Source organism: Leguminivora glycinivorella, chromosome 25, assembly GCF_023078275.1.
Source record: "Leguminivora glycinivorella isolate SPB_JAAS2020 chromosome 25, LegGlyc_1.1, whole genome shotgun sequence".
NCBI lineage: Eukaryota > Metazoa > Arthropoda > Insecta > Lepidoptera > Tortricidae > Leguminivora > Leguminivora glycinivorella.
The window spans coordinates 2,024,616-2,040,274 of record NC_062995.1 but is presented as its reverse complement, the minus strand read 5'-3'; the positions used below and the strand labels follow the sequence as shown (position 1 = coordinate 2,040,274).

Below are 15,659 nucleotides of genomic sequence, written 5' to 3'. Positions count from 1 at the left end.
GGATCGAGGTTCAATTTAACATAATTATCATATTTTTGTACCTGGGGCCCATTTCTCAAAACTGAAAGTTACAAATTTTAACTTCTGATTAACAGAAACGTCTGCAATCGATGCCACTAGGCTTAGAATAAATTTAAAAGTGGAAAATGTCTGCCTTGGGTGAGACTTGAACCCAGAATGAAGACAGAAGACAGAATCCAGAGGCCGTGAGTTCAAGTCTCACCCAAGGCAGACATTTTCCACTTTTAAATTTATTGAAAGTTACAAGTTACAAGCGGAAGTCACTTTCCAACTTGTATGTATGTAAACACTATTGTACATAAGACAAGTGGACATAGAAATACAGTATAGTTATGGTGTACAAAGGCGAACTTATCCCTATAAGGGATCTCTTCCAGTCAACCTATGAGCTTGATTGTCATATTAGACATTGACTACCACTTGTAAATTGTAACTTGTAGCTTCGAGAAATGGGCCCCTGCTATTGATATTTCCATTTTTTTTCCTTGGCTCGTGAGATTTCTGAGAACTGAAGTTATTAGAATATTTCCCCCGTGTTAGGTATGTGTAAACTATTGTAACGATCCCACTCATTCAAATTGAAGTTACGTCACTCATCATCTTATTTTATAAATAAGGAGAGTTTTTGTAAATTACTTGATAAATAAAAAACCAAATGAATAAAACGTCTCTTATTTATACAAAACGCCACAATGACAGAACAATCACTTTTCTCCGCGCCTCCGTACCCGTATCCGGCCCGCGTACTCTTCCTCTTCAAACTTCTTGTAGACCAGCTCGGGCGATATCCTCATCTCCAACTTGTACCTAAGAATAAGAATAGTTTTATAGAATATTATTATTTATGGCGACTATGGGATATGGGTTACATTGTGGCGTAGGCGAGAGGCTGGCAACCTGTCACTGCAATGTCAGTTTCGTTTTCTTTCAACCCCTTATTTGCCAAGAGTGGCACTGAAGCTTTAGTAGTTTCATGTGTTCTGCCTACCCCTTTATGGGATACAGGCGTGATTGTATGTATGTAATATTATTATTTAAAATAAATTGCAGGCTAAAACTAAAAATAAGATTAAATAAAAACCTGAGCGAGCAATGGCAAATGGGTTCCAGTTTCAGCATGTGCTAGGCTTGGTAGCCTGGCGCTGGTTTTCAAACTGGTCCCTGCGACTTGAGAGTGATCGCTACAGAGGTGTATATGTAAAGGGAGAACAATATTTATATAATCGTGATTCTGCGCTGTGTGTGAGTGTGTGCGTACTACATTAAAGGAGTGTCTTTTCAAAAGGGCTTATTTCCATTTTTTCTTTTTTTTTAAACTATGAATGCAGTTTTTCTTAGTGTAGAAAATTACGCGTTGTTTTGAGATAAAAGTTCAAAGTCTCGCCTTAATCTTTAAGAAAATGATTAACATCAAAGTTTAGAACACATTTTAAACCAATGTATGTTGTACAACAACATTCATATCAACTAACGTTAATACAAAATCCAACAAAAATAAAAAAAAGCTATTTTAAAATAATAACATTTAGTCATTTACGCTACAAGGCCACAACAAAAGGGCTTCATTCCTAAAAGTTCGCATCAAAAGTGCTTAATTCTCAAAAACATATGGTAATTAAATATGTATTTAGGTAACACATGTTACGTTTGATGTAATCATAGCATTAACGTCAACTTACAATTTTGCAAATTAAATATTAATTTCAAAATCAATACCGTGGAATTATTTTTTTCTCGATTTCCCAAAAAAAGTTCAAAGTGGAAATAAGCCCTTTTGAAAAGACACTCCTCATTCGGTCGTTTTTAATATGCAGGTGTAAGTTAAATTAACTTAAGAAGCAGTCTACCTATCGAGTAGCTTCGACTTTTCAATTCTGGCCTCCTTCAGCAGCTTCGTGGAGGCCGTGGCTGTCTTGCTCACCCACGCGTCGTAGTAGGGCTTCGTGTGTGGGTCCACGGACTCTGGCACCCACTTGGCTATCTCGGTGGGCAAGGAATCCGCGCTTTTCAAGGACGGCGAACGCTGGGACACTGTCCTCCTACAAGAATAGTTATTTGTTATACAAGGGGGCAATGTTGTATTTTAACGCCGAGTGTGGAATTGAAAAACGAGCAAGTGAAAGGAGTTGGTTCAAAAATAGAATCCTGAACTTAGCGAGTTTTTCAATAAGTTACACGAGAAGTAAAATACATTGCACCCGTGTGTAACACAAAACTTTTCCCACTGCTTCCAGTAGTTCCACAGGTGGTAAATCATCTTCATTACTAGATTGACCTACTTTTATAAATTAAGGTAAAATTACTTTACCCACTAGTGGATAAAATGCGGTTTTACCCACTGGCATTAAAGGATAAAACACGTTTCCGAAGTAGTGAGGGGAAAATATATTTTAGTACCCACAACACAAGCCTTCTTGAGCTTACCGTGGGACTCAGTCAATCTGTGTAAGAATATCCTATAATATTTATTTATTTATGTAGGTAGCAAATTATAAAAAATAATCCATGAGTATTATACGTTTTCATCAGACAAATTTTTGGATGGAGTTATAAGTGCCTTAGCAACTACTTACCTACGCAGCCGTTTGGTGCTTTCAGTCGTTTTACCCTTAATGATAGGTATAATCCTAGGTATTTTTGACTTTGGTTTATGTAATTCCACAGAACACCCCACTAGAAGCCAAATGCAAGCGATATTGTTCGAGACGCAAATCACCAATCCTTGCGGGGTGAGGCGGGCGCGCACGGTGCTGCCATTGGTCGTTTCAAATAATGGCGCGCCTTTATGATTAGCAGTAGGGATGGGAATGGGACATGTCTATTATAGACAATGGTACCGGTACCAGTACTGTGGTGAATTTGTTTTGCAACAAATTATAATATTATAATTAAATTATAATAAGGCCTAGTTAGTTACCCTTCGGGTTGGAAGGTCAGATGGCAGTCGCTTTCATAAAATGTTGTGTAGGTAAATTACATATTTAATGATATTGAGATTCATATTATCTTTTTCTTCTGTGACAATTTGATATGTTTTCTCTGAAGAAGAACGACGTATTATTAAGCCTGCTTTCAAAAAAAACGTCAAAAGAATGTAAAATTGATAGTTTTAGTCGGTGAAATACTACACTTTCCGTTATCCTATAGATTTATTTAATTCAAGTTCCAGTTAGAGCACCTTATTATCTTGATTTTTATAAGACTGAATTTTTGAAAACTAACTCACTAAATTAATTATGAATTTTTCTCTAATGCACGTTGAGAAAAACGCACGTATAGAGCTGAATCAGTCGATCTTATTTGTAAAATTTGGACAATTTTGAATATTAAAACGGGTAAATTTATAATTCGTATATCCTGTACCACAATCATTTCAGACTAGATTTTTATTTTAAGTTTTTGAAAAAGAGTAAACTAGCCAAAGGCGAATTCAATTTTTTTCAGAAATTACCTAAATATAAGTGACAATTTCTTTGAAAATCTACATCACATCGAAGTAAGTTTTGTACTAAATTAATCTGCAACGTTTACTTAAATTGCTGTTATGCCTTAATGATTATAAATTGCTATTATTGATTTTTGCCAATTTTTTGAAAACGAGCCTTCACCGGTACAATTATTACCACTTTTGGACATTTTCTCATATTTTGTTAGACCAAGTAGAAAAAGTCCTATAATGTGATATATATTTATAAACTACTCGCAAAGCCCTTTAATTTGATACCACACACGGTATGATCGAGCGCTTGGTTGCGATTTCACTATTTTTAACACGAAAGCCCTCTTAAGCAATAATATAATTTATTGAAATTAATTTCCATAGAGTACCTAGTCTGTTCATACTCTTTGATGAATACTTTTGCATGTTAAATTGTATCTTGTTATTTAATGCATGTTAGTTATAAGATGTAATGTTTTGAAAAGAAGTTGCCCGCCGAGTTTCTTGCCGGTCCCATAGTGGATACCCCCCTCCCAACTGAGGGGGGACTGAAATCTTCTCGAGGCTGAGGCGTAGGGTTAGAGCCGGCGTAGCTTTATTTGACGTTCATATGCGCATTGTAATATGCCTACTTGAAAAATAAATATTTCATTTTCATTTCATTTCATTTTCATTTTCAAACTAGTGCCTACGCCAAATCTTGGTAGTAGTTTCCAAAGCGGACCCCAGGCTCCCATGAGCCGTGGCGAATGCCGATGCCGGGATAACGCAAGGAGGATGATGATTGTGATAGCACCTCAATAAAAATCATTCTAGTAACTAATAACTAAACTGTGCATTTTTACTTACGTTTACTAAGTTAAATTACCAACTAAATATTCTAAACTAATCAATGAACTAAATACCACTACAGACTCTACAGATTCTAGATAATTATTCACAATTACAAATCTGCTTTCTTTTATATTTCATAAAATGGTAGCACATGGTACGAACGGCAGTAAGAAGTTCCCGCAACAGACATAAACTAACATGGCCCCATGCCTAGTCATTTACGTGAAAGGGATAGCATATCACATTGTTAACTCGGCAAAAAGGGATGGACGCGCCTCGGCGCCGCTCAGCACAACCATATTGACCAGTATAAATGAACTCCGCGGATAATAAACAATATTCAACAAAATAATTAATTTGACTTAACTGTGGAATGTTATTCCATCTTTTTTATATGTAGAAGTGTTAGAAGACTTGCCACACCAGTTTATGCTGTAAGAGACCATTGTTTGCAACCAAATTTGATTATTTAAGATTTTTTCCCGAGCGGACACGGACACTGTTAGCGGGTCGTATACTTGGGCGCTACTGATCGGTGTCGCACGCGTTCAAACTTTTATAAACCTGATTTGTCGTATGCTTGGTGACCGCGAAACGCCCTGTAAGGGCCGTCTTGTTGTATTGGTCTGTGTGTAATTCCTTTGGTATTTTTATGTGCAGCGGTTTCCTTGCGGTCTGGTCCACGAAAGTGACCGCCTTATACACGCGCGTATCCGTTTTCGACGTAATAGTTTTTATGACAGGTTTTCTGTCTTTTCTAGTGACATTTTTCTCTGTTTCGGGGGGCATTTTTTTGCGCTCAGCCTCTTCTGCTTTGGACGAGCGCTTGAATTTGATAGCACTGACAGCTCTATGCACCGAAGCCTTGTCTGATTTCTTGGCATCTCGAAAATCTTTCAACTTATGTTTTTCGACATACTCATAATCGTGTTTCGGCGGGGCTGTAACATTACCAAATATATCAGTAGTCCAGTACCAACATTTCAACACATCATCTAACCAAGCTTAACGGCCCGGCCACGACATTGGTCTAAGCGCGACACCGCCGGTGAGCGGCGGCCATACATTGGAGCGAGACACGGCGATGGGACTTTTCATTCGCACGTATGGCTGCCGCTCACCGCTGTCGCGCTTAGACCAATGTCATGGCCGGGTCGTAATTGGCAGCTATTTTGCTAGCCTAGCTTATTTTTAACGACATGACGACATTTTTTCTTAACACCGGCACCTTCTGAGCTATAAAAATTACTACCAACTTAGCATTGACTCGGTTTCGGTAAGTAGGATCACACGGATCGCTTTGCTGTCATTGTCACTCCTCGGCTCTTCGCTCCTTTCGCTCCCATTCTGTTGCGCGTGTGTGAGTGTACTAAATGTACTAGAGAGCAGAATCATTTGGGACTAGTTCGGTCTAGTACAGTGCAGGGAATCGGGTCTTTTGTACTAAGTATTAGTACATGTCCTACACAAGCCTACTACGATGGAGTGAGCTCGCCCAGAAGATGCCTGTTCACCCTTGATTTGAAGGTTGTCGGGTTATATGAGCTCGGAAATATGGTTATAAACACGATGTAGCCTAGGTACCTATAACAAACATACGCGTTGAATCCGTTGGCTCGTTGGGTGGACGACATTCGAAAAACTGCGGGGTACTTCTGAATGAGATTAGCCCAGGACCGGGATAAGTGGCGTACACGAAGGGAGGCCTATGCTCAGCAGTGGACGATTAATGGCTGAAATGATGATGATGAACAAACATACTTACCATTTCTGACATCACATTGCAGGATACTATTAAATTGACAGATATCTTCATTCTTCAAAACCTGATGCCGCTTAAAAGTGTATCTGTCCTTAATTCTTTTTCGGAAATCTAGAGTCTTTACCGAACCCTCCTCCGCACTTATTTGAGTCTCAAAGCATAAAGGCAGAGACTCTGCGAAAGTGTTCGTGGAACGCGACACGAGATCCGTTTGAACGCTTTCTGCTATTAATGATTTAATTTCATGCTTAGATACTTTCTTGAGACTTTTCCTGACGTCCCCTCTATCGCGAGGGATGGAGGAGTGAACATCTTTCTTGTTTCTACGCATTGTGTCACCCCGGTCTTTGTGTGGTTGATTTTTTCTCTGATTTTTTTGCGTATTCATATTTTAACATGTGTCCACTGTAATTTTGATAAGTGCCAGGTTTTTGTTACTTGAAAATTTCATGATGTTTGACTGTCTTAATGACGTTTTTGTATCCATCTAGATTATGGTATTATTTTGAAAACGGTTGTTACCTTTTTTCTAGTTGACCTATTCAATAAAATCCATACTAATATTATAAATGGGAAAGAGTGTGTCTGTTTGTTTGTCCGTCTTTCACGGCAAAACGGAACGATGAATTGACGTGATTTTTTAAGTGGAGATAGTTGAAGGGATGGAGTGACGTAGGCTACTTTTTCTAACCCCCCACTTCCCTGAAATGGGGAGGGGGGTGGAAATTTTGTATGGAGCATTCAGCAGTCTTCGAATTTAACGCGAGCGAAGCCGCGGGTAAAAGCTAGTACTTAATAAAGGCACAAACAAAGTGGCTGAGTCCTAATAGAATAGAATAGAATAGAATTCATTTATTTAACGTCACAACATGGTACACACAAAAAGAAGAAGGCATGCAAACAAAACATACAATGAACGCTAAATAGGACCCTCGCTCAGCATGGTGCCACGGCAACCCGCAGCGCTGGTTTTCTGTGAGGACCTAGGTTTAGTGGCGGCACGTACGCCAACGACACATAAAAACAATTAAGAAAAAAAAAAACAAAAGAATAATTAAAATAAACATACAAAATCAAATTATAAAAAATAAAAAACACAACAGCCGTTACAAAAAAAAAAAAAAACAGAAGAATTTATAAAATATTTTGATAATAATACTTATGTAATACTTATGTCCATGTCCACCTTTTTGTTTCTAAAATCTCATAAACGACCTTTTTATAAAAATTTTACATCGTAAATTGTTTGTCACTCTGCGTCATTCATTGTCATTGCGATAAATGACAAAAAAAATCAAAATGCGAGTAAAAAAATAATTAAATTAAATAATTTCGCCGTAATGATTCATCGAAAGAACTATGGAAGTTGAAGGGTCGTTGTTTAAATCTATGTCTTCGAACAAAGCTGTCCCACAGAGTAGCACCGCCAAAAAGATCAGGAACTTGAGCACAGGCGACGTGGGACACAAGATGGAGAACAAAAGGCGAGGGGTCTATGTTTGGAAGTGGGTCAACCCTAAACAGGCAGCGCAAGGTTAGTAATTACTGTGTCTCCTCAGAAACTTTTGTCTTCTCTGTAGGGTCTCGAAACAATAACTTCAAATGAACTCAGGAACATATTTTGTTGGACCTACCTAATCATCATCCTCCTTGCGTTATCCCGGATCTGCCACGGCTCATAGGAGCCTGGGGTACCTACGCATTGACAACTAATCCCAAGATTTAGCGTAGGAGGCACTAGTTTTACGAAAGCGACTGCCATCTGACCTTCCAACCGAAGGGTACTTAACTAGGCCTTATTGGAATTAAGTAGTCTGGTTTCCTCACGATGTTTTTCCTTTACCGAAAAGCGACTGGCAAATATCAAATGACATTTCGCACATAGTTCGAACCCGCGACCTCCGGATCGAAAGTCGCACGCTCTTATAATTATTATACCAACCTAAGTTTATAAATAATTAGGTCATCGTTCAAATTATTTTCAGATAACAAAAAAAGCAAACCGAAAGCGCAGCCGCCACCTCGGCCACAAATAAACAAGCTGCTAACATCCGCCCCGAAGGAATCCAACATCTCGACCTTCACACGCCTCCTCGGCACCCCCGATCCCGCCGTCAGATTCATCAAGCGGAAAAAGAGGACCCTTCCTGAAAAGCTTCCTAAACAGAGCTCCAAAATTTCCAAAACATCTAAAGAGTCAAATCGTGACAAACCACGGAATATTGTAGAAGAAAATAAAAATTTGAGCAAGTTCAGACAGAATCATCCGAAAGATGAAGAAAAAACACAACGAAAGGTCTTACAAACGCCGTCCACGTCTTCTAAAATAAACAGAGATATGTCGTTCGATACTAACTGGTCTACCATCTTCCCGGCCAAAGAAAACAGAGATACTAACTTATTACAACAGTATATCAGCAACTATGATACTGGTAAGGATAAAAAAGCAAAATCGACGGGCGTTGAGACGAAGAAGAAAGATGAAGAGATCTATACCTTCTTCAAAGACCTCATAGAATCTGTTTATGACGAAGAAGTAGCGACAAACCCTGATGTAAGCGCAGCGTCTTCTGACGTCAAATTTGAGTTAGACGATCCCGTTGCCCAGAAATTACAAGAGTATAATTCAAGGCAATACACGATCGATGATAAGAATTATGTATACGACCAAAGTCGAGAGCTGGCAGATTATTACAACAACAAGTTGCGTTTGACACCGCACAAGAATACTAAGCGAAAAAAGAAAAACATAAGATACACGTTTACTGATAAATCTGAGAATCCAAAAGCAGATAATAGGTTGAAAAAGCCTAATCTTCTAGCCGTTTTGAAACAAGAACTGTCAATGGATTTAAGCAGGCAAGAAGAGCCGGAAAGCATGTACGAAGCGCTGCTCAACATAGCGAAGAACAAACGAAAGAAGAAACAGATATATTTTGAAACAACCAAAGAATCTAGCGACTTAGAAAGGGTGTGTAGATTCAAAGGAAGAAGTGTGATTTCGCCAAGCACTAGAATGCCAAAACGGGTGAAGCCGGCAAGTAGGTGTGATTCTAAAACGACCAGGGGAGTCCGGACCGGGTCACTTTCTTCTATAGAGGAGTCTAGTCATTCCTTGGAAGTGCTAGGGTTTGACTATGATTTTTTGGAGCCGAAGATGGAGCCATCTGAATTAGAGACGGCGATTAGCAGAATCAGGTCCATCACGAACTTGAATGAAGGCATCTCGACAGTCTCGCACTATTGGAAATAGTAAAATATTCATGTGTCATTCCAAGCTAAAAGCTATGAGGAATCTGAATCGTTTTTTTTTTCACCACACGGCGATCCTGAGGCACCCAGCGGGCGTAGAACACTAGTTGGATAAACTTTATCGCAACTGTGCGTCCCTATCGCACTTACAAATGAAAATCACAAATCAAATCATTTATCACGCGACCGTACTTGCCTGCTGCTCTTTCTGGCAGCAAACTTCAAAATCCACTAATCAAATAAAAGTAGATTTAATATGATTGGTGGATTTTGAAGTTTGCCGTCAGAAAAACCTGGCGCTTCAGTGTCCTTACCTGGCAAAAAAACGATTCAGAACAGAACACCCTCATTAGTCGCTTGCCATATATAAGAACGCTTGGACAGTTTATTTGTTTAAAGATACTAGGAAATCTTGTCCTATGTAAGCGACTAACGGACCAAGACTTTGACACATATAGGTTCTTACAACCTTTAAGTAGCCATGTGCTGCCAATATTGTAAGACAGACTAGCTAACTCTACAGATATGTATGATATAGTTGTTTTAACTGTTTTGTAGTCTCATAGTACTAGTTATTTATTATTTACGTACCTATCCTTGTGAGTCGTATTCATACAAAGCTACGTTGACAGTGATTTTTGACACGTATTGACTTCTATGGCATATACCAGGGGCCCATTTCTCAAAACTGAAGGAAACGGAAGTTTCTTTCCAACTTGTCATATTAGACATTGACTACCACTTGTAAATTGTAACTTGTAGCATCGAGAATGGGCTCCGGGTGTCTCTAAAACTAACGCCAAAACAAAAAGGAGTGTTCGGGCATCACATTATCTTTTTGAGATATTGGCCGTTTAATTTATAAACCGTAAAGAAAAAAGTAAAAATAGTGCCAATATCTTGAAAACCATGACATTTTCATTAAGGTCAAATTCGCATAATGTGATAGATAATGAGGTGTCTTAATACCCCTTTACATTTTGGCGTTGGTTTAGGGACCTGTAGAAGTAGGACACAATGTCACTGAGACAGGGTTCTAGAGTGCCTGATTCAATTTGGTAAACGTATTATAATTAGGGATGTACCGACTATTGATTTGGTCGACTAGGCCGACTACCGACTAGTCGGCGCTTGGGTGGCCGATTAGTCGGCGTTTGGGTGGCCGATTAGTCGGCTAGTCGATCAAAACATAATTTTCGACTAAATTCACATTTGGAATGTCAGTTTTGGTCCTTCATTCGCGCTTTTCGTGTATTTTTACAGGTTCAAAGGTTCACTCCCATATTAATATACATTTGCCATTTTTAACAAACGGCTTGGCTTAGTGGGTAGTGATCCTGCTTATGAAATCTATAATCCTAGGTAGGAAATTTATTTCTGTGATGATTACAGATATTTGTTGTTTTGACAAAGAAAGGAATTACGAATAGGTACATAATACAACCATAATTTCAGCTGATAATTTAGTATTGTACTGTTTTTCTAACAGTAATGAAGTGCCGACTAATCGGCCTTTTTTTGCCGACTAATCGCCGGATAGTCGGCTTTCCCGACTAGTCGGTACATCCCTAATTATAATATAGAATTTTGAAGTTTAAAACAACAATTGCACCGTCTGTCAATATCGCTGTAAACTTATCTTGGTATCATTCTTGATGGTCAAATATTGAAAATGCCTGTATTCAAGTCCTTTTACAAAAAGAAATACAAATAAAATAGTGCAACTTTAATCATTTGTTTGTTTTATTTACAGCCCATGTTAAAAACTTCATAAATGTTTCACTTACAACTAATTACTAATAATAATGACTTTTATCCTCTATTCACCCCCTTTTTTTCGTGCGTAGCCAAGATGCTAAACGAAGCCGTCTCTGTTGTGTGGTTCTTGGCGAATACAACAGAAACTTTTGGGTTCCTTTTTCTATTGAACATGTGCGTCACTCGGCATGTTGGCTACGGAATAACGGAATACGACTATTATTAAACATAATTCACACTTAAATGCAAAGTTCTGTATACCTATTGACCCTATTGTGGAATAGGTCACAGAAGGGTCCTATTGGTTCAAAAGCATTAAGATGTTTTCATCTAAAATTTCGATAAAAATTCTGATAAAAATCTGCAGATGAAACATAAGGACTAAGTAAAACCAAATATAATCCATATCAGTATCAATGTCAGTAAATTCAGTAGGCAAATGGTAAAAAAATTAACAATAAAATATTATCACTATCACAAGCAGAAACATCTGCAATCGATGCCACTAGGCTTAGAATTAAAAGTGGAAAATTACTGGCTAGGGTGAGACTTGAACTCACTCTAGATCACCTTTCAAGATTCACCATATTGGTCAATGGGACCTGTAGGCATGTAGCGACTACCGTAAGTGAGCATTTCTTTTTTGTGCCACTTTTATGAAATGTGATATTTTTGAAAAAAATATGCTATTTCTACTCAGAATCACTAGCTTTTTCATTCCTAGTAGTTATAAAAATTGTCCCATACGATTTTTTCTTCTTTTGTTACCATTTTCCGTACATGTTGTGAGTGGTAACAAAAGAGGAAAGTAACAAAAATGTATGGAAATTCTGGGACACTTTTTGTCTCCCAGTGAGATTGAAAGTACTCGTTTGCTAAAAATTGATGAGCATTAGACTCTTCGTTCGTCGCGACACCTATTGACAAGTAGCAGTACTGATAATTTACGCTATTTGACGCGTGATTGACGCTAGATGTCACTACAAATGACCTGCATTTACTTATGGAGTTACAACTCTTCCCTTACTTATTCCTCTATGGTGGCAACTATTGAGTCACTTTTGTATGGAAAAAGGGTTGCTATGAAAAAAAAAATTACTTAATCCGACTAGACTTTCAAGAAGAATTTTGAGGAACATTCATTTGGCAATAGTTCATTGATTTACCGCTCTTGCCAAAAGCGTAACCTGAAAATTTACAAATTATCTAATTACGTCTTATTAAGCGCCTAAAATTTACAGAAGGTTACATTTAGGGTTAGAGCCGGCGTAGCTTTATTTGACCCCCCCCCCCCCCCCCACACACATCTAGCGTCTCGAGAGCGTAGCGTCGGGCCAAGTATGTGACAAAGCCTTTACCAAGATTTTACCATACAGTTGGCCCGACGCTACGCTTGCGAGACGCTAGGTGTGTGGGGGAGGGGGGACTCTTACCGTTACCACACCGCCATTATTATTTATTTATGAAATATTTTTTCACCGGACCATTATTTGGAGGGTAGTACGAGTCTGGCTCCCCAGCAAAATAAGTATGCCTTTGATCATCATCTTCTATTCTCGTTTCTAATTTTCTTTTTAACATCTTGCGTAGTTCCGCTACAGTTTGCGTTCCCTTGCGTACTTGCGTAGTGCGCTGTGAGTATGGGTGTTCTTCGTTCTGTGTGTCTTGCATATCGTGTGTGTACTTAGGTGTATTGAGTAGTTGGGTATCTTGGGCGTAAGTGTATATGCCATAATTGTGTTCACATTCCTTGCGCGGATATGTCTGCGCGTTTGTGTATGTGTCGGCATTGTGAGCAAGTTGCTTGTGAAATTGAGTGTATTGCAAGTTAGAGTATATGTCACAGTTGTCTGCGAAATACTTGCGTTGCTGTGTCCCTTGCATATCCATATTTGTGTTATAGTTCTGTGCGAGTTTCTTGCGTGGATGAGTCAATTTTGTTCGTTTTAAAGTCTCTTGCGCTTTTGAGTATGTGTCCCAGTCTTGCACAAGCTGGTTGCGTCGCTTGCGTGTCTTCCGCGCGCCGTTTGCGTGTGTCTTGCGTGTTTGCTTGCGTGGCCGTGTCGATTGTATTTTTCTTGTCCTTTTCGTGGATCCGTTGGGGATGGTTGTCTCCTCTGTGTCTATAAGTTTCCTCCCGTTAAGCGCTTCTGTGGTTACATTAGCTGTTTCTAAGACGTTTTGGGGAACTGGTGTTGTTCCTGTGGACAATTTAAGTAGGTAAGTAAGTAAACTCTTTAAGGTACCACCAACATAAAATATACAAGGCATAAAATATAAAAGAAAGAAGGAGAAAGTACAAAGGCGAACTTATCTCTGATAGGGAAATCTTCCAGTTAACCTTAGTTGTTCTTTGTTAGTTAGTTGTTCTCAAGCTAAGCTTAAATTGGCATAATGTAACAAGCTTTAATTTCTATTGACCAAGTTGTGTTTTAAAACATTATTTATTTATTTAAACTTTATTTCACAACCAAAGAAACATGTACAAATGGCGGACTTAATGCCAAAAGGCATTCTCTACCAGTGTACCATTGGGTTAATTTCAAAATTCAAATAGATTGATAGTTTTAAATAGTGTCAACATTTGTATTAAAATTAAGAAAATTTTGATGTTTATGTAATTTTAGACTCACCTGTGTCTGTTCCCTTGCGTGCGCGTGGCTTGCGCGTCGCTTGCTTGCGTGAGCGTCGCTTGCGTGTCGTTTGCGTGTTTGCGCGTGGCTTGCGCGTCTCTGGCGCGTGCGCGGTATGCTTGAGGACCGCACGAGCGCTGTGGGACGCTCCTGTAGACTCGCTTGTGTCTGTCCCCTTGCGTGCGCGTGGCTTGCGCGTCTCTTGCGTGCTTGTGTCTGTCTGTGTGTCCACGATGTGTGTAGCGGCGTGCTTCACAAACGCACGGGCGCTGTGGAATGTGGCCTCGCACAGGGGACACTTGTTTGCTTGCTGCGAATAAAATATCGTCTATTAATTTAACCTTTATTGAGGAAAAAAGGCTTATCAACAACAAGCATTATGTGACACCCTTTGAGTAGGGGACTTGACTATATTTAAAATAATAGTACATTACGATACAAGTGCGTAAAAAAGGAAGTTCGAAACGAGTGGCGATAAATTAAAACACGACCGAAGGGAGTCAGACAATCTGAAGAATGTCCTATAATAATAATATTATTTATTTATGTATACGAAATATACTTATAGTATATCTGTAAAAGCAAAGTGTATATTAAACTCTTATTAAGTAAAAAAAAATACCTTGGCGAAATGTTCTCTCTGGATGTGCTCCGCTACTCCCTTTTTGTCTAAGAATTTCCTCTTGCAAGCGTCACATTGGAACCTGTAAAATAATTTCTGAAATAAAATGACTTCAAAGAATGAATTCATTTCGTGTTGCTCCGACAGTATATGCAGGTAGAGAGTATATGGGGCTTCTTGCTACTTCCTAGGTTGCCCGCTAGATAGCGTTACTAGTTAGAATGTACAGTCCTTAGCAAAAGTCCAGGCGGCGCCTCTTGCTAGTTCCTAGGTCATTCGCTAGATGGCACCACTAAATAGTTCCTAAGATTTTCGCTAGATGGCGTTACTAGTCAGAATAAATGGTGTAGCTCACCTCCACTGGCTCCTGAGTTTGTGCCTCAGCGTGACCAGGTGTAGTGCCAACTGCGTCTTGGTGCGACAGTCTGTGCCGCACTCTGCGCAGCTGTACGGAGAGTGCTGCAACTTCTGGAGTGCTAGATGCGGGACCTGGACAGATATTGTAACGTTTTTTGTTCATTGTTAACAGAAATAGTCTAAATCGGCGGTCGCCCGGAACATGGGTCTTCACTATTTAAAAAATAATGCAAATAGAAATTTGTTTGTATGACAATTATTACATCTAAGTACAATGTAGTGCGAAAAGGGTTCACTTCGTATTTTTCCGGAAACGTTCGTATTTATCATGCTAGTTCAATCAATGTCAGTACATTTTGTACTGAGACTGACTGAAACAGCATGACACGTTCGTACGTTTCCGTAACAATAACAATACGAAGGCAAATCTTTTCGCATTGCATCTGTATTTACCTTTGGAAGATGCTTGGTGTTGTCATTCTTAAGCGCAGTGCCGTTACTGCATTCCTTGCGGGATACCTCCATGTGCTCTCTGCAATAAACAAGTATTTGAACATTTTCGCGAAAAAAACATTCACTAAACTTTTTTGTCCTATATATGAAATAGGTAAATTTAATGTTTTTTCTACTCAGAATCACGAAAAAGCGTCCCGAATTTAATTTTTCCACTTCGTTACCATTTTTCAAACACTTTGTACAACGGTTACAAGCGGAAAGTATGCAAAATAATAGAAAATTTTGGGACCATTTTTTGTCTCTTGTTTTTTGTCCTAGATCGAAACGGCTCGTACCTTAGAAAATATATTTTTGGTGATTCTTCTCGCGAAAATGGCCATTTATGTAAGTTACCCGTAAAAGGTAGAATTCCACCATACATCGCTTTGTTATATGTATCTCAATCGGTATGGGCAGTATATTCGACTAAAGCCCTTAAGCAGCGGCATTTTTGCAAGCTTTTATTCAACTTGCCTTGTTAGTATG

General features: G+C 38.9%; 3 protein-coding genes across 3 annotated transcripts; 1 reads left to right on the top strand and 2 right to left on the bottom strand.

Annotated features, from left to right (window-relative positions):
- Nucleotides 1–677: 677 nt before the first annotated feature.
- Nucleotides 678–6,519, bottom strand: LOC125239415. The gene is made up of 5 exons (XM_048146986.1): nucleotides 6,060–6,519; nucleotides 4,935–5,235; nucleotides 2,595–2,681; nucleotides 1,869–2,060; nucleotides 678–828 (listed from the first exon to the last, which is right to left on the bottom strand). The coding sequence occupies exons 1-5, from the start codon at nucleotides 6,442–6,444 to the stop codon at nucleotides 726–728; spliced, it is 1,068 nt and encodes a 355-aa protein (XP_048002943.1). The 5' UTR covers nucleotides 6,445–6,519; the 3' UTR covers nucleotides 678–725.
- Nucleotides 6,520–7,350: 831 nt separating this feature from the next.
- Nucleotides 7,351–10,750, top strand: LOC125239290. The gene is made up of 2 exons (XM_048146832.1): nucleotides 7,351–7,590; nucleotides 8,042–10,750. The coding sequence occupies exons 1-2, from the start codon at nucleotides 7,416–7,418 to the stop codon at nucleotides 9,307–9,309; spliced, it is 1,443 nt and encodes a 480-aa protein (XP_048002789.1). The 5' UTR covers nucleotides 7,351–7,415; the 3' UTR covers nucleotides 9,310–10,750.
- Nucleotides 10,751–12,455: 1,705 nt separating this feature from the next.
- Nucleotides 12,456–15,206, bottom strand: LOC125239245. The gene is made up of 5 exons (XM_048146779.1): nucleotides 15,132–15,206; nucleotides 14,677–14,810; nucleotides 14,322–14,403; nucleotides 13,700–14,009; nucleotides 12,456–13,267 (listed from the first exon to the last, which is right to left on the bottom strand). Exons 1-5 carry the CDS (start codon nucleotides 15,201–15,203, stop codon nucleotides 12,519–12,521), a joined length of 1,347 nt encoding a protein of 448 aa, XP_048002736.1. The 5' UTR covers nucleotides 15,204–15,206; the 3' UTR covers nucleotides 12,456–12,518.
- Nucleotides 15,207–15,659: the final 453 nt, after the last annotated feature.